A 21,237-nucleotide genomic window follows, 5' to 3' on the forward strand; every position below is an offset into this window, starting at 1 on the left:
AAACCCTTCCTTTTACAGACAAGAAGAGTGACCCCCAGAGGGGTTAGTTAGCTTAGTCAAAATTACATGGAAAGTGTGTAGCAAAGCCAACATTTAAATTTAGGTCTTCTAAATCAAAATCTGGAACTCTTGCCATTAAGTTAAATTAAAAAGCTTGATTTAACTGTTTGGAATCAGAGGTTTATATTCTTCCCTTAATTGGGGAAAAAAAAAAAAAAAAACAACTTTCTGCAATCTGGAATCTTCTAGGTGATGAAAGAGCCAACTCTGTGAAATTATATATATATATATATATATATATATTTTAAATAAGATCTTTTAAGTATTTGAGTATGAAATATTTCCCCACTTTCCCTAGTCAATCTTGCAAATTTTTGTTGGACTACACAAGACCTTCATTTCTGAGACTTTCTCTTGGTAAAACTTCCAAATAGTTCACTGGAACATCAGGATGGAATAATCCATAAACAACTTCTTTATATTCTTAGTATATGAATAGGTAGCATTAGGGTTTTCATATTAAAACTAAAATTCTTCATGCAAATAAATTATTTTGTGGATCATCATATTTGTTTTTGAGCTAACGCTTCTCCTAAGTAATCAATGCATGGTTGAGTTTTGTGTGCCTGAAAAACAACAAACAAATCCCTGTTATGGAGAAACCTTTTTCTGATTTGTTGAATTTGAATTGATCTAAATTTGGTTTTAAATTTCAATACTGACCTTGTCAATTTATGCAAGTTACTTCTATTTGAGCCTCATCTGTACAAAAGGGATAGCAATACTTTTCTTGATTATTTCACAGGGCTATGATGAGAATTAAGAGAGAAAATTTTTGTGAATATATATCAAAAGTCATCAAGTATTAAATGAATAAGATAAGATTTTATTAAAGATGTAATTATGTTTTGCTCAAATATATATATATGGCATTTTTTAATAGAGCAATGATGGATTTATAATCCTTGAATTGACCTGTCACTTTTTAAAAAAATCAAGGATGTCAAATACATTTTGAAGCTTTCACTTAAGCTTGAATTTATCAAAGTAATGGCCTCTTTAAAGCCATATTTAAAGTAACATTTAAATAGTCACAGAAATTATTTTCTTATATTTCTTCACCAATTGCATGGGCTCCTTGCATCTTTCTAGTCTTATTTCATAACTTCTGACTCTTAGATTTCTCCAGTCCACATATTTTCTTTATCAAAAGAGATAATATATGTGAGAGTGCTTTGGGGAATTATAAAGTGTCACATACATTTCAGGAATTGTTATTTCTTTAGATGGAAATACTATTTACTTTTACAGTTTGTGTAAAACTACTTGAAGCAAGAGTTTGCACACAAATAATCCTTGGGTTTTATGCATGAAATGTTATCAATAATTACAGAATGGAAAGTGCATCCAGCTGTGATCTCCTCTTGTCTCCTTTCATATCTAGTTTTCATTAAAGTCTTACCAATCACGTTTCTATTGCAAAAGCCACTATTTTCAAGGGTCTACTGGGATATGATCTGACCTGTCCTTGCTACAACTGCAGTCTACTTCATATGCTTCCAGGTGTCATAAGAAAAATTAAAGACTAGGGGAAAAAAGTGACTAAAAGACTTTTATAAGGGAGTATGGTGCAGTGGATAGAACATCAAACCTTGGGGCTTGATTGCTCTGCTCATGGCTCTGCTACTAATTTGTCTGGGCAAGCTGCTTAGTTCTGGTCCTCAGTTTCCTCAGGTGTAAAATGAGGATGTTAGGCTACACAATCTCAGAGATCCCTTTCACTCCATGATTCCAAGATTGGCTTCTTCCAAATGCTATTCACCAAAGATCAGTAAAAGCATCCTTATTCTAAAAAAAATTAAACCTTTTTATTAGTATATTTATTTTTTATATATAAAAGAAATACAAAAAAAAAAGGAACACAAAGAAAAATGCTTATTATGGCAAGTCAGATTTATCAGCGCCTTCCGCTTGGGCTGTGGGTTCAGGTCCACTGGCAGTCAACAAAGTCCGTCGGTTATAATGTCCCTTTATAATGCCGGGGTTGTTGTTCTCATTGAGTATTTGCTTCTGTCTTTGCCTGTTCAGTGATTGAACCAGTCCTAGGACTACAGCTGCTAAGGAGTACTGTCCAGGCAGTTTTCTTGGTGGTAAGATTAGTGGATTAGGTTGGACTCTTCCCAGAAGAAAATACGTTTTGATTTTTCCTTCCTGTTCACTGATGCCCTTGACGTAAATCTCTCCTCTGTAGTCAAAAGCAAAGCCTTGGTCTTTGAGGATGAGATACGTCTCCTCAGGCACCTGGATCCGGCCACTGACGCCTGTGCTATCCATACGACTTGCCAGGTTGACAGTTTTACCCCAAATATCATACTGCGGCTTCTTGGCGCCGATCACTCCTGCTACCACAGATCCGTGGCTGATACCTGCAAAGGAAGTGGATGGGCAAAGAATTTAAAAGTGATATTTCCTTGAACCTTTATGGTTTTATCTATTACAAAAAATAAAGTTAAAGCATGATTAATTTGTATGAAAAGGAAGACACATCTGCCAGTGACCTCAATAGGGCTATGTAACTTTCTGGGTTTTGATATTGTCATCTGTAAAACTGGGATAAAACTTTGGAGATGCTAGTAGCGGGCTCTGAAAAGTAAGCAGAGTATGAGCCTTTGGGTTGGTGGGAACTCTGAGGAGGTTGGACTAGATGGTCTCTGAGCTGTGATCCTCTGATGCATCACTATTTCTTATATGTTGGCTGTAGAGATAAATGTGTTCCAGCCAGGTGAGGAACATTATGTTAAAACCATGTAGGTCTGGAAGCTCCAGGTTTTGTGTCTCTCTGCCTCTGTCTCTCTGTCTCCCTCTATCTCTGACCCTCTGTTTCTTTGTCTCTCTGTCTCTATTTCTCTGTCTCTCTCTGACTCTCTGTTTCTTTGTCTCTCTCTCTCTCTGTCTATCTCTGTCTCCATCTATCTCTCTGGGTTTTCTCTGTCGCTGTCTCACTCTGTCTCTTGTATTCCCTTGGGAAAACCTTATGCATCTGAATTCCTAATTACCTGATATCTTAGAGCATAGGTTGTCAACCATGAACTTTTATGGGAAAAAAATTCACCTGCATTCTCACAAACTTCTAACTGAATTTAGTATTTCTTTCAAATTCTGCCTCCCTCCCCCCAAAAAAACCAAAACAAAATAAAAAACAACCATCATACTGAAAAGACTTCACAAGACTGCAAATAAGTTCCTGACACAGAAGAATGTTCCTAACTTCCTTTTACAATCTGAAAGAAGTCTAACCCAACTTTTAAACTTCAATGCATGGCCTATTAAATTTGTTGTTGTTCAGTTATATCAGTTATATTGTCAGGAATCCATTTGGAGTTTTCTTGGCAGAGATACTGGAGTGGTTTGCCATTTCCTTCTCCAGCTCACTTTACAGATATGAAAACTGAGGCAAACACAGTTAAGTGACTTGCCCAGGTCTAATGTTTGACCTAACTGCCCCTTGTCAACTAAATACCATATATCACCACCCCTCATTGGTGAAAGGCTGTTCCCTGTACATGTGTCCTTGCATTTTCTCATCACTCCTGCCTCAAAGAATCCCTGGCTTCTTTCCATGCTCAGTTGCTATATCTACGTAATTTCTCAGTCATTTTTTTCCCCCTTGAAATGATTTTATATATACTAACTTGTATAATATGGATAGGTGGTATAGCAAATAAGAAGCTGGACCTGGAGTCAGAATAAATTGAGTTCAAATCTAGCTTCAGACACTATTGGTTGTTTAACATGGATAAGCCATTTCATCTCATTTCTTCATCTGTAAATCAAAATGATAATAACATCTCCTTCTCAGAACTGTTATAAGAGTAAAATGAGAATATTTTAAAGCGTTTTGCAAATTTTAAAGTGTAATATAAATGACATTTTAAATGATAATATTACATTATTACACATTTATTGTATGCTATTATTACATAATTATTGCATGCACCTACTCAGTAGAATGTAAACTCCTAAAAGGCAGAGAACATTTGGTTTTTGTGTTTTTATATCTAGTGCCTTGGAGAAGGAAATAGCAAACCATTCCAGTATATTTGCCTAGAAAACTCCAAATGGGGTCATAGTTAGACACAACTGAATAACAATACCTTAGGGCTCCTAGGTGGTGCAGCAGATAGAGCGGTAGTATTAGAGTCAGGAAAACCTGAGTTAAAATGTGGCCTGAAATAGTAATAACTGTGTAGTCCTGGGCAAGTCACTTCACCCTATTTGCCTCCGTTTCTCCATATGTAAAATGAACTGGAGAAGCAAGTGGCAAATTATTCCATTATCTTTGCCAAGAAAACTCCAAATACGGGGTCATATAAGGTTAGACATGACAAAAATGACTAAACAACAAAAATCTAAGTACTTAGAACAGCTACTTGTTCTTGCTTTGACTGTCAAGGATGCTCACTGAATTGATTTGAATTGCTGAATTTTTTGCTTTCCCTGCACATGCAAATGATTACTTGGCAGCCAATGAGTCAGAATGGACTCATCAACATGCAGAGAGCTGGGGAAGTCACATGCAGTTTGAGAATTGTCATTCACTATGATTATTCTTAGCCACAGGGTCAGAAGCTGAGCCCTCTCTTGGATCTCCTTCATGGCACCTCTTCCAAGGTCATCCCCAGAGCTCACTCATGTTTGGGCAGACTGACACATGCGGAGAAAAAGCAAGGGATAAGAGAATATGAGACTACAGTCTGAAAACAGAGATGCTTGTGGGTCTGCCTGAGGAGCTTCATGGATCCTATTGGAGTCTTCCTCACATATTACAACATTGCTGAGCTAGAAGCAAGGCCATCCTTGGAGAGTGATGAAGGCTGGCACAAACTCAAACTGGAGGAGAATCACTACCAAATTTTAGACTGAAAATGGATTTTAGAGATGTTTACATTCAGAGCTGAAGGAAATACCAGAGGTCATCTGACTCCATCCTTAGACTTGAAGACTTCCAGTAATGGGGAACTCACCCTTCACCTCAAGTGGATCAGCTCATTTAAGTTTGAGAGAATAAATTCTCATTAATATAAGAGCTCAAATCAAACTGTGTGATGCTTCTCTGGTAATCACATAATACTAAAATTAAATGGAATCTAAAGAATAGCTAGTTTAATTTAATTAATTCAACAAGCATTTATTGTTGTTATTGTTCAGTCATGTCTGACTGCCTGTGACCGACCCCTTTTAGACTTTTCTCGGCAAAGATAACAAGAGTGGGAATGGTTTGCCATTTTCTTCTGTAATTCATTGACAGATAGTTAATGGGATTAATTGACTTGCCCAGGATCACACTGCCTTTAAGTATTGGAGGCCAGATTTGAACTTAGGAAGAGAAATCTTCCTGGCTTTAGCTACTTACTCTTATCAAATCTTAAAACACTATGTAAATACTAAGCTATGATAATGCCTCCAGAAATAGCCTATCTGTTTTCCAGTACTTATTCGGTCATTTCAGTCATGCTGGGGTCTTCATGACCCCATTTGGGATTTTCTTGGCAAAGCTACTAGAGTAGTTTACCATTTCTTTCTCCAGCCTTTTTTTTTTTTTTTTTTAAAGTGAGAAATTGAGGAAAACAGTTCTTTAATTTGCCCAGTGTCACACAGCTAGTAAGTGCCTAAAGCTGAATTTAAACTCATTAATACAATCTTACTGATTCCAAGCCCAGTGTTCTAGCCAATGCACCATTTAGTTACCCAAGCATTTATTAAGCGCTTACTAAGTCAGCTGTGCTAGATGCTCTTAAAAATACTTTGTCTAGGGAAGCTAGGTGATGCAGATAGAGCACCAGCCCTGAAGTCAGGAGTACCTGAATTCAAATCTAGTCTCAGACACTTAACATTCCTAGCTGTGACCCTGGGCAAGTCACTTAACCCCAATTGCCTCAGCAAAAAAAAAAAAGAAAATACTTTGTATATACCTACTTGGGTAAATAGCTAACCGAATCAGGAAAACTCAAGTTTAAATCTATTCTCAGACACATTAATTAACTATATGGCCTGGATATGTTACTTAACTTCAATGTCCTCATATGGGTATAATAGCAGGATCTACCTTGCAGTATTGTTGTAAGGATAAAATGAGATAATATTTGTATAGTATTTTGCAAACCTGTACTACATAAATATATTTTGAAAAACAATGATGATGATGATAGCTATCATTATTGCATACTTTTTGTGTTCTCCAAAAGAATATAAATTCTATAAATGAGTTATATAAAATATTACTCAATTGGTCAAATTAGTGGGCTATAGGTAGGCTGTGGGTTGGTAGCACAGGAGAGATGAATGAATACTGATGGATAAAGAGAAGTTGTAAAGCATCTTCATGAAGAAGAGGAGTTGTTAAAACATTTGCTTCCTTCATAATTTTGCTTGGTTTTGCTGCAAGAACTTTAATTATTTTTTTTTCTTCCTTTTATCTAGTACTTTGTCACTAAAGGTATTATAAGTTAATTACAAATATGTTACAGGGACAACTTATATTAAAGGCTTGTACTGAATAATCTCTAAAGCCCTTTTCTTCTTTAGAATTCTGTGGATTTTGAGTTTCTAAAAACAGACCTTTTGGGATTATGCTGTAAAAACTATAACATTCACCTTGTTGGTTTGGCAGGGAGGGCTTCCTATATAAAGGTGCATAGTTTAAGAGGCCTCTGGAATAATGGGGTTCAGGCAGAGGACCTGACTTCACTATTTCTTTAAATAAAAATTAATTATTTGTCTCCTATGTACTTAGGACCAAGAATGCTGGATTTGGAGATAGGAATGTATGAATTCAAATTCTACTTCTGTCTCTTGTTAACTCTGTGGTCCTGGGCAAACCACTTATCTGATGTCAGCTCCAGTTTCTTCATTTGAAAAATGGGTATAAAAGAGCTTATAACTCCCTGGGTTGTTGGGAGGACCAATTGAAAAAAAAAATTATTTTGAATGGATTATAAAAACATATGAGTATTTTCATATGTGTAAAAGTACATATATAAAAATACTATATACTGACATATATAAATGTTACATATAGATATATACATATATATATACATATCTAAACATATTTATATAAATACAATTAAAATAAATCTATTCTCTTAGTAAATATGTTAAATAAATATAGTTATATAAATATATGTTTGTATATGTCAAAGCTTCTTAAACTTAAAAATATGATGTCATATAAATGACTAGGGGGTTGTAAAAAATTTGGCAACAGTGAAAGGTATCAAATATTTCTCCAAGATTTAAATTCTTTTTTAAAAATAGTAGATTATTTTTTGCAAACAGTTTTCAACATCCATTTTTGCAAAACCTTGTGTTCCAAATTTTTCTCCCTCTCTCTCTCCCTTTCCCTTCCTGAAGACAACAAACAATCCAATATAGGTTAAACATGTGCAATTCTTCTAAACATATTTTCATATTCATCATGTTCCACAAGAAAAATCTAATCAAAAAGAAAAAAAAATAAGAAAGAAAAAAAAAACACAAGTAAATGAACAATAACAATGACAACAACAACAACAAAAAGGTTAAAAGACTATGCTTTGATCCACATTCAGTCTCTATAATTCTTTCTCTAGATGAGGATGCACTTTCCATAAGATTCAATTCTTCATGTAAAACCAAACAAGGACAATCATCTCATTGGTATGAAATTTGCTTTCATCTTTAATAAATGGTAAAATTATATGTACACCAAACAATTGTTTTAAAATAAATTTCTTTATGACTTATTAATCTTAAAACACTACACATAAGTTAGCTATTATTATTTTTGGCAGTGGTGTTATTGTTAGTACTATGTGCAAAGCATTTATGGACTTTGAACAAATACCTTCACCTATAAAAGTTTCAGTTTCCTTCTTTTGAGAAAGGGAATAATAATCCTTTTAGAACCCACTTTCCTCCCTGGGTTGTTGTGAAGATTGATTTCTCAATCAATAAGGCGTGTGAAAATATCTGTAAATGTAAAGGGTTCCACAAATAAATTCAAGTTATGATTAGTTATTAGTATTGATGGCAAGAAACTGTGGGATTCCTTTTGGGCTTTCTTCTTCACGAGCAATCTCATCTTGTACTTACCAATGCGGAGCTCAAAATTGTTAAATGAATGCTTGTTGATCTCCTGTATGCTTTCGTTCAGGGCGAGAGAGAAGTCAGCCAGAGCACATAAGTGTCCCCACTTATCTTCACATTGCTAAACAACAGAGAAACAGAGCCCATTAAAGTGGACAGCCTCTGCCTGGAGACTGACTGCTATTGCTCAGTTAGAATCTGCTCTCGTTCCATGACCTCCCACCCTGATGCACAATTCTCTGCTCAAGATAGTGATGGTGATGGTAACAATGACTAATGGCTCACAAAGCACTGATGAGCAGAGTGCGTTGAAAAAGAAGGCAAACTGGTGAAAGGGAAGGTGCACAGGACTAGGCAGTTGCAAGTACTCCATTCAGCTTTGTTGCTGTCTTGACTTGGCAAGTAGTTTCATTTCCTTTGGCCTCAGTTTCCACACATGTAAAGTGAGAAGTTTGGACTATTGTTCACTCTATTCTTTGTTTGGAATGAAATATGGTTTAGGTATAATTTTTGAAGCCCCACCTTAGCCATAGTTTGTTGTCATTAATAGAGAATAAAGTCCTGAAATCTTATGTGTTAGGTCAATGGGATGATTTTGAATCAAAAGACTTGGGTTTAAATAAGACTAAGAGGAATCAGGGAAGTCATTTTACCTCTAGGAACCCCAGAAAACTTGTCAGTATATGTTACTGTGAAGTTTCTGATCTGCATTTGTGGAGGGAATTTCCACACTGTCTCATAGAGAGACAGAGACAGATAGACACACATACACAGAGAAAAAGAAAGAGAGAAAGAGATAGAGAGACAGAGACACACACACAGACAGAGAGAGCAAGAGAAAAAGAGAGTGAGAGAAAAAGAGAGAGAGAGAGAGAGAGACAGAGAGGAAGAGAGACAGAGACAGAGAGAGGGAGGAGGGAGAGCAGGCAACATGTTAGAAAGCTAACTCTCTCTAGGGTTAGAGAAAATGTGGCTTCCAGTTCTTACAGTGACATATACTAGCTATGATTCTGGGAAAAGTACTTAACTTCTCAGTGTTTTAAATGACTCTTAATGTTATAATTTGAAGAGGAAATGAGGACCTTCTTTGGTATAGGGAATTTCCACACCTAGAAATTTTGTACCAGTGAAATCACTGGTCTTACTCCTATCCCATATAATTGTTTACACACATATCCACTATCTTTCTGTCTACATCTACATACATATGTATATATATACACACACATATATATAATACCGTGTATATGTGTATAGACATACATACATATATAAGCATGCACTTTACACACATATGTATATAGCCAAAATGGCCTGGTGGATGAAGAACTAGCCTCAATGCCAGGAAGACCTGTATTCAAGTCCAGTCTTTGCTACAAATTGCCTTTGTGATTCTAGGCAAGTCACGTAAACTCTCAGTGCTCTAAGCAGTTCTTAATACTATAATTTGTAGAATAGGTGCCAATCTATATTGGTGGAGGATATTTCCTTATCTTGGAATTTCTTATATCATGAATTCATAATTCTAGTTCCTATACCTAATCTTATGAGTTTATTTTGTGGAAGGAAATGAGGCAGTAGGGTCAGAAAAATCTCAGTTCAAATCCAGTTTCTGATACTAGCTATGTTTGTTACCTTGGACAAATCGCTTAATTGTTTCAGTTTTCTCATTTGTAAAATGTGGATATAACAAATCCTTCCTTCTAGTATATATGTATATAATATATATATATACACACAGCTATTATTATGTGAATATATAAAACCATATTATATGTACAGCCCATATATTTATATGAATAGTATACAAACACACCCACATATACATGTGAATATATGCACACGTATATAACCAAGGTATGAATTCTATGAACGCTTACTTAGAATACCAAAAATAGATAGCCCCTAGGTTCATGATCAATGTTGATCATTTGAATGAAATTGAAATAAAGGAAAGTCTACAGCAAATTGGGTGGATTTACCATGGAGAATTTGTGGGAAAAGATAGACAAAAATCTTCAAAAGATTAAGTGAATAGGATAAGTGGCAATTACATGAGTGGAGGGCATGCTTAAATTAAAATGACTAAAGAATCATCAAATTATGAAACATCAAAGTATAGAAATCATTATTAGAGGTATATGAATCAATATTTGAATCATTTTAATTTCTTAGGACCATATTTCTGTCTGGAAAGATGATAGGCAAGAGGAAAAATCACTGGAGAACACATTTCAGCACAACATAGACTTATTACTTTTAAAGGTTGGGTCTTAGAGAGATTAAATGACCTTCAGGGGCAATGAAACAAGTTTAGTCTCTCTTCTACTGGACAGATTTTCAGATACTTAAAAATAGCTATCTTTTGCCTGCCTCTCCATTTCTCCTCCCCATCTTTGCCATATCAGACTAAATACCTCTGGTTTTTGTATTAATTGACCCTTATATGAATCAAGTTATTAGGAGGAGCCCTATTTTCCAAGGCTTAACAAGCAAGCTGCACTTGAGCTTGACATAACAACAATCCTTTGCACTCACCCTAAAATGATCTCATCCTCTGGCAAAATCCTGCATAGTTTAATTGCCTTGACCAGTTCTCGGAGCTCAGACAAAACAGGCAAGTAACCATGTTCTGGTCATGAAATGGATATGATAAAACTGTTCTCATTGTTACTGTTACCCCTCTTTGTCAGGGCTGAAGCTCTTTGCATGGGCAGTGGTATAAATATGGACATCTTCCTCTACTACTGCAGGTAACCCCACTAGAGGAAAGGCCCTGACATATGGGTCCTTGCTCACAAGCCTTTTTCCTCACTTTGAAATTAAATTTCTCTCTGATTCTCTCTGAGACTTTCCTGTCTCTAGTCTGTTGTTTGACTTCAGCCATCTACACGTTTGAAGCCAGTTCTGTCCAGATGATCAATTTCCTCAAGCAATTGCTTATATTTTCCAGCCTAAAGGTTGATATGGACCCATCACAGGCATAGAATATCAGAAGGAGACCTTCATAGTAAATACTGAAAACTGTGGAAGGCAAGGCAAGGATGGACAGAAGCAGACATGTCATAGATCCATCTGTCTTGATAACTTTTAATCACTGCCCATGTGAGATTGGGAAAGAAATAATAAAAATGATAGAAAACCAAAGGTGGAAATAGGATGTGAAGAATGAGAAAAGTCAGAGATTATATAAGAAGAAAGAAGAGTTTTCAAAAAGGGAGAAATAAGAAGAGGAAAAATATCACTGATTTGAAGATAGTCTTTTCTACTAGCGAATTTATTAGTATTTTAAGAAAGTTAACAATAGCTTAAGATTGTTCTGGGCATGAGTTACACTGATAATATATACTCAATTCAACTGAGTAATGATTTTCTTTATGTGCTCATCATTTTTTTTTTTTTATGTTTTGTTTTATTTTGACCATGTTGGTGATATTTCCCCCCTCATAATTTTCTCTTATGACACCACATATTATTGGGTTGTTTATTGATTTCTTCTTCTTACCTTTGTCTTCTGAGATAAGTAAAAAATATTTTGGGGCTAAAATTTCTTTTTTCTTCCCTCTTATGGCAAAGGAGATATTAACTACTATTATCTTCTCTCCTTAGCTACCTTTATTCTCTTTGAGTAGGTTACAAATATGTAAATCTATAATATGTATATATATGTATAGGTTTGTGTACATATTCACATGCATATGGTATCTCACCCTCTGCTTCCAAATGAATGCTTTTGAAGGGATTTTTGTTTTTGAATCTCCAGTATATCGCAGTTGGCAAAGCAGTGCTTGTTAATTGATAACTAATACTTGCAATTAGAGCAGCTAGGCAATGAAGAGGATAAAACAACTTTGGAATCAGGAAGAATTAAGTTCAAATCCAGCCTCAGACATTTAACCCAGCACCTCTATTTCCTCATTTGTAAATGATCTGGAGAAGGAAATGGCAAACCACTACAGGGCCTTTGCTAAGAAAACCCCAAATGGTATCACAAAGTTGAACACAACTGAAAGGACTGAACAACATTGTAGAGCCTCCTTTGGAAGGTTATTATGAAGATCAAAGGTGAGAAATGCATAAAATGTTTTATATAATTTAAGTATTCTACTCTCTATCTTTCAAGGCTTTTTGGGATTTTCTTTCTCTATCTCTTAGGAAGCTTGCTTGTAAAGAGCAACTACACTCAAACCCAAGCCAATTTAAACTCATGTCAGTGAGTATGTAGAATCTTTGTTACGTTAGTCAACCAGCACTAAAGAAACCTCACTGTTCTCTGTATAAGAAAGCAGCAGGGGCATAATGGAAAGAATATTGGAGTTAGGGTTAGAAAGCTGGGGTTTAAATTTTGTCTCCACTACTTATTATCTGTGTGTATTGGGACAAGTGATTTTTCCTTTCTGGCTCTGATTTCCCCAATGAGGGAGTTGGATTTATATAATCTCTAAGGTTTCTTCTAGCTCTACAGTCTACAATGCTAAAATTATAATTCTTCTTCTTATTGTTTTTATTGCCCAGGAAGGAACTCCCCCTCTATCAACAATGTACCTACACACCCACTTTTAAACTCAAAATGTTAAACACCTGTCTGGTACACTGAAAGTGTTTTTTTTAAATTTTTATTTTGCCCACAATCACATAGCTAGTATGTGTGACTTGAACACAGGTCTTCATTATTTTGAGATTTTATTTTTAAAATCAGAACCAATTTTACCATTTTTTTTTTTTTTTACCAATTTTACCAATGTATGGGACTCCCACTGTGGAAAGTCCATTAGTGCAGATAGGAAAATTATTTGTAATTTTGTAGCTTTAGAGTTGCCTAGGGTACTGAGAGGTTAATGATTTTGACATGGTCACAAAAAAAATTATTATTGTTATTACTATATAGCAATTGGGATCAAAGTTCTTAATTATCTATAACTTTTATATATACATTAAGGAGAAAAAAGTAACCACAAACAAACCTGCTTATTTAAGAAATATAATTATAAAATCTGGCAAAATATCTTTGAAATGACACTGGGCTCATTATACTCTGCATTCCAATTTCTTCTTTTATTACTTCTATTACTGGACAAAGATAATCGATGTTCAGAATGATTATAGAATTCTGAATCAGCAAAGAAATGTTAAGGAATGTTCACTAAATCCTAATTATTTGATTAATTAAATTAATTATTTAATTATATGGAAGTACAGTTATACATGTTTAGAGAAGTTTTTTAACAAAGAATAGATTCTGTTCAATGTTTGGTTAAAAATAAATTTGTATCTTTATATTCCCAAAGTCTGCATGTTTCCCTCCCACAAAAACTGGCTCATTCAATAAACATTTACAAATTACCTATTGGGGGAAGAACATAATATGAGGTATTAAGGTAAATTGAAAGATATGATTGTCCCTGTTTTCATGAAATTTATAGTTGATAATATTCTGGCTAATAATTGAGCAGTTCTTGGAACTTATGTCTTAGGAATGAATGTTGGCAAGCATACTAAAAATTAACAAAATGAAGAAAATAGTTTTTTACCTGTTTCTCTGGTGACAAGCCTGATACTGCCATGTAAGTGCTGCCAATTGTCTTAATTTTTTCAATATCTTGAAATCGATCTTCACCAAGTAACTAAAAGTAATCAAAGACAATGATGTTAATTTCTTATTTTCGAACTCCCAACAAATACTATCTGTATTAGAAAATGGAAGAGAATGAGCAAACCATAGTCATATCTGGACTTAATGGAATCTATCTGAATACTGAACTTTTATTAATATAGTGTACCCTAATAACGGGAATTCTCTGTTTACCATTACCCCTCTGATTGGTGTGATCTGAGGTGGAGGATGTGTTCACAGAAAACTAGTACCTCTAATATGGGGACTGGAAGATCTTTTCAGGCTATTTTCCATCTTTGGTGCCCACCTGATCCACCTAACTCATCTGTGACTCCAGGAAGCTTTAGTTTGCACAGTGGTCATGTCACAGTAAATTGTTTCAGCAGACAAGCTAAGTCAGGTTGGGGGTCTCAAACTTATCATTGGGTTGGGGAGGTGTCTACCCCAAGCACATGGAAACTTTCACTGATGGAATGGGCAAATGAGAGCAACTTGTTCCAAGAGCCAAGAAAGCAAGCAACTTAAGTAGACACTGTGAACAGTTCAGAGACACTGAAGATGCTAAGGTCATCTACTGCATCTTGAGCTATCATCAATGGTCTTGACTCTATCCTGCCACTGGACAGTGATGACTAGAAGATAAGAGTGAAGTTGATGACTTTGTGCATCTCTACCTCACTTAAATCTAATCCATGCAGGAATCAAAAGACATCATCCATACCATTTTGCCAGTTTTATCTGTCTCAAAGTCCTGTGGCAATTGGCAAGTGACAAAGAAGCAGGTGTGGATAAGCTGGAAACTGTAAACAAAACACTGTACACAGGCCATAGGGTTTTTACTTCATTAGAAGCTACCGTGAGATTCAGCTGCCCTCTGGGTATCTGATCAGTCTTTTAAAGACGACAGTGCTTGCCTCATTGTGTAAGAGAGGGGCTAAAAAGGGGGGCTAAGAATTGTCTGCTTTACCAATCCTGGTATAATTACCACAGCAGATGGGTATTCCATCCTGTGGTTTAAACACCAAAAAATGTGCAAAAACTTCTGCAAAGATGACTTTATTAAGCAAAAATACATAGAATGTACACACTTGTAGACAACTCAAGATCCAAAAGTTGGAAAGACAAACAATTTTTGTTGTGAGAGAACTCATCATCTTTCCTCATAAAGCTAGTCTTCCTTCAAATGGATCTATTTCTGTTTGGAACACTGTTAATCCTTCTAGTCATCAGAATTCAAGCTCTTTTCATGTGGCAAAGCACAAGGTGCTGATTCTATACCAGCTGAGATTTATAAGGTGGGGAGGTCCATTGCTCTTAAAAAACTGACTGAACTTTTCTGGGTTATATGGCAAGAGGAGGTTTTCCCTTAGGAATTCAAGGATACCGCCATTTTCCATCTCTCTAAAGGCAAAGGAAATAATTTGTTTTGTGATAACCATAGGAGGACCTCTCTCTCTTAGTCATTGCTAGCAAGATTCTCACCAAAGTCCCTCATAATATTAATCTTTTGCTTGCAAAGTAGGCCAGCTGAGATCCAGTGTGGCTTGCGAAAGGATTGAGGAATGGTCAACATGGAGTCTGTTGTCCATCAACTCCAAGAGCATAACAATTGTCTGTATACAACTGTAGATCTCACCAAGACCTTTGACAATGCCATTCATGAAGACTTATGGATAATTACATAAAAAAAAGGTTATTCGGAGAAATTCATCAATTTCATTGCTTGCCTGGGTTCTGCATAATGAATGATACATATGTGCTTTCCCAGGTGTAGTGAAGCAAGGCTATGTGCTCAATCTTGTGCTTTTTAGCATAATATTTTCAGCCATGTTGTTAAACATCTTCAATGAGGATGAACAAGACATTAAGGTTGGACTTGTCCAGGATCACAGATCTAGTAATGACTTAGGTGAGATTTGAACTCAAGAAGATGGGACTTTCTGACTCTAGACCTGGTGCTCTATCTGTTAAACTATTTAGCTATATATATTTATATTACATCATAATAAATTTTTATATTATTATATAATAATATGTAATTATTATAATAGCCAACATTTATATAGTACTTACTATATGCCAGGCACTGAGCTTTGTATTTTAAAATTATCATCTAATTTGATCATCATAACAATCCTTGGAGGTAGGTGTTATTATTATCCCCATTTTATAGATGAGGAAATTGAGGCAGACAGATTAAGTGACTTGTCCAAAGTCACTGAACTAGTACATATCTGAACTGGATTTTGAAGTCATATCTTCTTGGATTGAAGTCCAGACCTGTATCCACTGCACTGCTTTGCTGTTTTTACACGTGTTTTTTTCTTTATTAGAAAATTAACTTCTTAAAAACTGGATCTTTCTATTTGTATCTTCAACACAGAGCAGAATGTTCATATATAGTAAGTGTTCAATAAATGTTTCATTTAATGCATCCAAACCTGAAATCATAACCCCTCTCAAAAATATAGCCTTATTCCAAATTTCCCAGTTTATTTTGAGGGCATCATTGTATTTCTAATCATCCAAGCTGGAAAATTGAAGTGCTATTTAACTCTTTCCTCTCCCTCACTTCAAATATCTAGTAAGTAAGTAAATTCTGGAAATTCTGAACCTCAAATATCTGTTGCCTCTCTTCCTTATTTTTTCAGGCTGTCATGAATCTTTCAAGCCCTTATTATTTCTTACCTGTGCTATGATAATACTCTCTTAAAGGGTTTCTCTTCAGTTCCTTTGGTTATCTATATGCCATATATATCTATATGCCGTAGAGCTGGCAAATAACTCTTTCAAATGCATGGAACTGATTCACTTAACAGCTTTAATGTGGCCACACTGAAGTGCTGTGATTGCAGCTCCTGGAACAAGATATTTCCTCCCCTGTCTCAGTGCTTAGACATTGATGGGAAGCCCAAGTATCGCTTGCTGGAAGTGCTCTGCACCTCAAATCTGGCTCCTGATTTCCCCTGGTTAAGCTTCAGTTCATGTTCTATTTTCTTTCCTGGTTAAGCTTCAGTTCATGTACTATTTTCCCCTGGTTAAGCTTCAGTTTATGTTCTGTTTCCCCTGGTTAGGCTTCAGTTCATGTTCTATTTTCTGCCCTTCCCAGGCTCTCTCAGCTGTGGGTGCCTTCACCCTCATTTACACTGCATATCTTTCATAGACAACTCATCATTTATATATTGCTTCTTTCATTAGAATGTACTTTCCTTGAAGCAGTGACTTATGTTGTTTTCTGCCCTTCATTTTGGAAAGGGCAGGTGATATCATGGGGTGATGTCTTAACTTGACTTGAATTGGATTTAATTAAAGCAGAGTTTCACTAACTTCATAATCCTTACTCTCTCTCCCAGAATCATCAAGCCTGGCAATCACCTGGGATGTAATGGATGACCTTGGCTTCTTCAATGTTTGATCAAGCTCTAGCATTCCCATAGTACCTATTTCTGCTGCTTTCATGGCTGATGGAACAAATTGCTCTCATGCTCTCATTCTGCCAGGGAAAAACTTCAGATGCTTGGGATAGAAATGTTTCTAACTCACTGTTGGGTTTGAAACCTCTCAGTGATCCTCAACCTGCTTTAGCCATCTGCTGGCATGATTTTACCACATTTTTGCTGTTGTGTATGTTATAGTTTCTTCGAGCCACAGCTGAAAGGTGGGTTAAGGTGGATGGACATCAGTGATGGATGAGTAGCCCTGAAAAGGGCTCAGCAAATGATACACATACACTTGTCCCTATCCATACATCCATCATCTATCTATCTATCTATTCATCTACACACACGTGTGTGTGTGTGTGTGTGTGTGTGTGTGTGTATACACAGACATCTATATTGGGGCAGCTAAGTGGTACAATAGATAAAGCACTGGATATGGAGTCAGAAAGACCTGAATTAAAATCTGGCCTCAGGAACTTATCCTGTCATCCTGGGCAAGCCATTTAAACTCTAACTCAGTTTTCTCATTTGTGAATTAGGGATGATGGTACCTTCCTCTTATGGTTGTTATGAAAATAAAATAATAATATTTGTAAAATGCTTAGTATAATTCCAGGGGCATCACAGATACTATATAAATGTTAGTTATTATTGTTATTGTCATTATTATAATTGGATAGCTAGATGGCATAATGGATAGAGAGCAAGGCCTTGAATCAGAAAGTTCCATCTTCTTAAGTTCAAATTTGGCCCTAGACACTTACTTGTTGATGACTTTGGGCAAGTCACTTAATTCCATTTGCTTTAGTTTTCTCAACTGTAAAACGAGCTGGAGAAGGAAATGACAAACCAATCCAATATCTTTGCCAAGAAAATCCCAAATGCGGTTATGGAGAGTTAGACATGACTGAACAATAACAAAATTATTAATATCATTATTTATATATGTATATGTTTTTTACAAATGCACATACTATATGTGTATATGTGTATATGTATGTGTATGTATATGTGTATATGTGTATACATGTATAACACAAGCAAATGGAAACTGAGGCAAACAGTTAAATTAAATTAAAAAATATCTGGTGCTTGATTTGAACTGAATCCAGGCTCAAAATTCCATCTGCTGCCATTAGCTGCTAGCTGCCTTGTCTGCAAGTGTATGCATGTGTGAATGTATGTGTGTGTGTGTGTGTGTGTGTGTGTGTGTGTGTTGGTGTAAGCTACCCCCTCAACCTTCATGGCATTTACAAATTTGATAAATATACCACCTATGAACATTTATAATAATGCCAAGCAACATTCAGGAGGCAAAACATTGGATAGCTCCTTCCAAATAATATTGGCTCCAAGTTCCAGTAAGATTTTGGCCAGTTAGCACACTGGAACAAATTGAGTAAAATGATCAAGAGATAATTACAAAATTTTACATTTGGGTTAAAAAAAATTCCACCTAAGTATAGGAAGCATGGGTAGATAATAAATCAACAAAATCTATCCAGAGATTTTAGTGAACTGCAAGCTTAATAAGTCCATCATCTAATATGGCTATTGCCTTCCTCCCACCAAGGCAGTAAGATCTTAATAACAATATTAGCATTAGATACAACAATTTTATTTAAAATCTTAGGTTTTACAAAATGTTTGTTATCTGATTTAAACCTTAGAAAAGATACCAGCTCCAGTGAGTTGAGAGTCTGAATTAGTCTCAATGTTAGTGGTAACAGAATGCTGTAAGAGAATGAAGGATCACCTCTATACTTACTCTTTCCCTATTTCCTTTACTTCTTCATCCTTGAAATTGTCAGACTTACAGAACTATAATCTGTTAAAAATCTCCTTTAGAAATTATTAGCTTATTTGAAACTATTCCTTTGTTATTAAGTAAGAGTTGGGCAATAAAGCACAGAATCATGCAATTAGAGATAGAAGGGGATCTCAGAAGCTGAGGCCCATAAATAAAGTTACCTGCCCAAGGTCACACAGATAGTAAATAACAGAGAAGGAATTTGAATTCAGGTTTCCTGACTTCAAATTCAGTGTTCTTTCCACTGGACCGTACTATTAAGGAGGCTCTGATCACTTCCTCTGCTTGTATTGCTTGAGACAAAGAAGTGAAATGGGTTTCCCATTTCAGTAAAAATCAGTGACTACTATGGACAGATGAGCTATTCTGTTATAGCCAGATATTTTATGCATGCACAAAGAGAATGAAGATGTACAAACTGGAGGAAATAGGTATGTTAAACCTCAAGGCAGCCTTTTGAAAAGTACTCAAAGGATCCCCATCACTTCTGGCATAGCATGAATATATAGTAAATGAACTGGATGGTTTCTGACCCATATGCCAGGTACTGAAGATTCAGAGACATATCCAATGTAGAACCTGTTCTCAAAGAGCATATATTCTACTGGAGACAATGTGCACTTATGTAAGTATAAACAAAGACTCATACCTTCTGGAAAAGAGGTTGGAAAGGGGAGTATCAGGAAAGGATTCATGTAGAAGGTGTTCCTTGAGCTGATTTTTGAAGGAAACTGAAGATTTTCAGAGGCAAAGGAAAAGAGAAAATGTATTGTACAGCTTGTGCAATGACAGATAGACTATGTAGTATCATGTCTGAAGAATAATAATAAGACGAATTTAACCTTAGAGCATATAAAGGTGAGAAAATGTAAAATAGGGTAAAAACAGAAAATTGGAGTTAAGTTGTAAAGAGATTTAAATGCAAAACATAGGAATATTTGATCTGCATTTTAATGCAGATGTAATAGGGAGCTACTGGCATTTAATGAGTGGATGAATAACTGTGGTCAGATTCCTGCTTTAGGAAAATTACTTTGGGGCTTGCTTCAACAGCATAGATACTAAAATTTACAAAAAACTGGATTTGAGAAAACTTGGTGAAGGAAGACAAATAATTTATTGTAATAGTCCAGAGAAGAAGTAATAAGGGACTATAATAATATAGTAGCTTTGTGAGAGGAAAGAAAGGAGGGGAAAATGGCAGATATTGTAGATGTAGAAAAACAGAGATGATTTGGCAATTGACTAAACATAGAGAGTGATGGTCAGTGAGGAATTGAGAATTACTCTGAGGTTGCTAACCTAAAGTGACTGGAATAGTGAAGGTGCTCTTGATAGAAACAGGGAATGGAAGACAAGTAGGATTTGGGGACAGATAATGAATTCTGTTTTGGAATTACTGAATTGAAGATGTCTAAAGGTTAGACCATATAAGTGGTTCAATAGGGACTTGGTGATCCAATTCTGAATTCAGCTGGAATATACAGCATCACCTGGTAGCTTAGTCAGATATAGCAAGTTGCACCATTTTGTGCCATTGTTAGATGAAACATTGGTCCTTCCTGTGCTATAGCAGATGTGTGTGTGTGTGTGTGTGTGTGTAATCCAATAATTACAACCATCAATGGAGTAGGTCTTTTTAGGAGGTTTGTGTTCTAACTAAGGCTTTTAAGCAAAGATTAGATAGCATCTTGTCAAATACATTATAAAAGAGATCTTTGTTTCTTAGTCTCAACACTGAATCTTATATGTAGTAGGCTTTGTAATAAATGCTTTGTTGGAGTGAATTGAATTAAATATCATATAATCACTTCAAGGAACATGAGGAAGATACTTTTATGTGCCACAAAAATGACAATATATATATATATATTTAATTCAAAAGCTGAATTGAATTGTGTAGGTTCTAAATTCATACCCCTAACTTGAATATAGGAAAGCAATGATAAGTTATCTTATGCTGAGTTGGCCATGTGGAAAGGAGTAGAATGAATGTAATCTTCATGCCTTTTTTCTAATTATCTACAAAGTCCCATTCCATTTGCTTTATGAATGATTGCACTGCAACCTATTTAGGAAAACTTAATAGAATAGAACCTTATTGTAACATAATTATTGCATACATTTTTTACATATGATAGATCAAATTATGGAGTAAGAAGAAACTTCAGAGGTTATTTATCTCAAACTTTACTTGAACAAGAAAATCTTCTACTACAATTACAAAGAGATCATCTAGCTTCTAA

General features: G+C 35.5%; 1 protein-coding gene across 2 annotated transcripts in view; it reads right to left on the bottom strand.

The window, feature by feature from the left end:
- Window positions 1–1,843: 1,843 nt before the first annotated feature.
- Window positions 1,844–21,237, bottom strand: part of ADCY8 (adenylate cyclase 8) — a 397,348-nt gene continuing 377,954 nt past the window's right edge. For both annotated transcript variants that reach the window (XM_051971100.1, XM_051971099.1), the window contains 3 exons: window positions 13,659–13,751; window positions 8,134–8,248; window positions 1,844–2,426 (listed from right to left, as the gene is read on the bottom strand). In XM_051971100.1, coding sequence (XP_051827060.1) covers window positions 1,939–2,426; window positions 8,134–8,248; window positions 13,659–13,751 — 696 coding nt within the window. In that variant the 3' untranslated portion in view covers window positions 1,844–1,938. The remainder of the gene's footprint in view (window positions 2,427–8,133; window positions 8,249–13,658; window positions 13,752–21,237) is intronic.

The sequence above is a fragment of the Antechinus flavipes genome, chromosome 1, assembly GCF_016432865.1.
Source record: "Antechinus flavipes isolate AdamAnt ecotype Samford, QLD, Australia chromosome 1, AdamAnt_v2, whole genome shotgun sequence".
Classification (NCBI taxonomy): domain Eukaryota; kingdom Metazoa; phylum Chordata; class Mammalia; order Dasyuromorphia; family Dasyuridae; genus Antechinus; species Antechinus flavipes.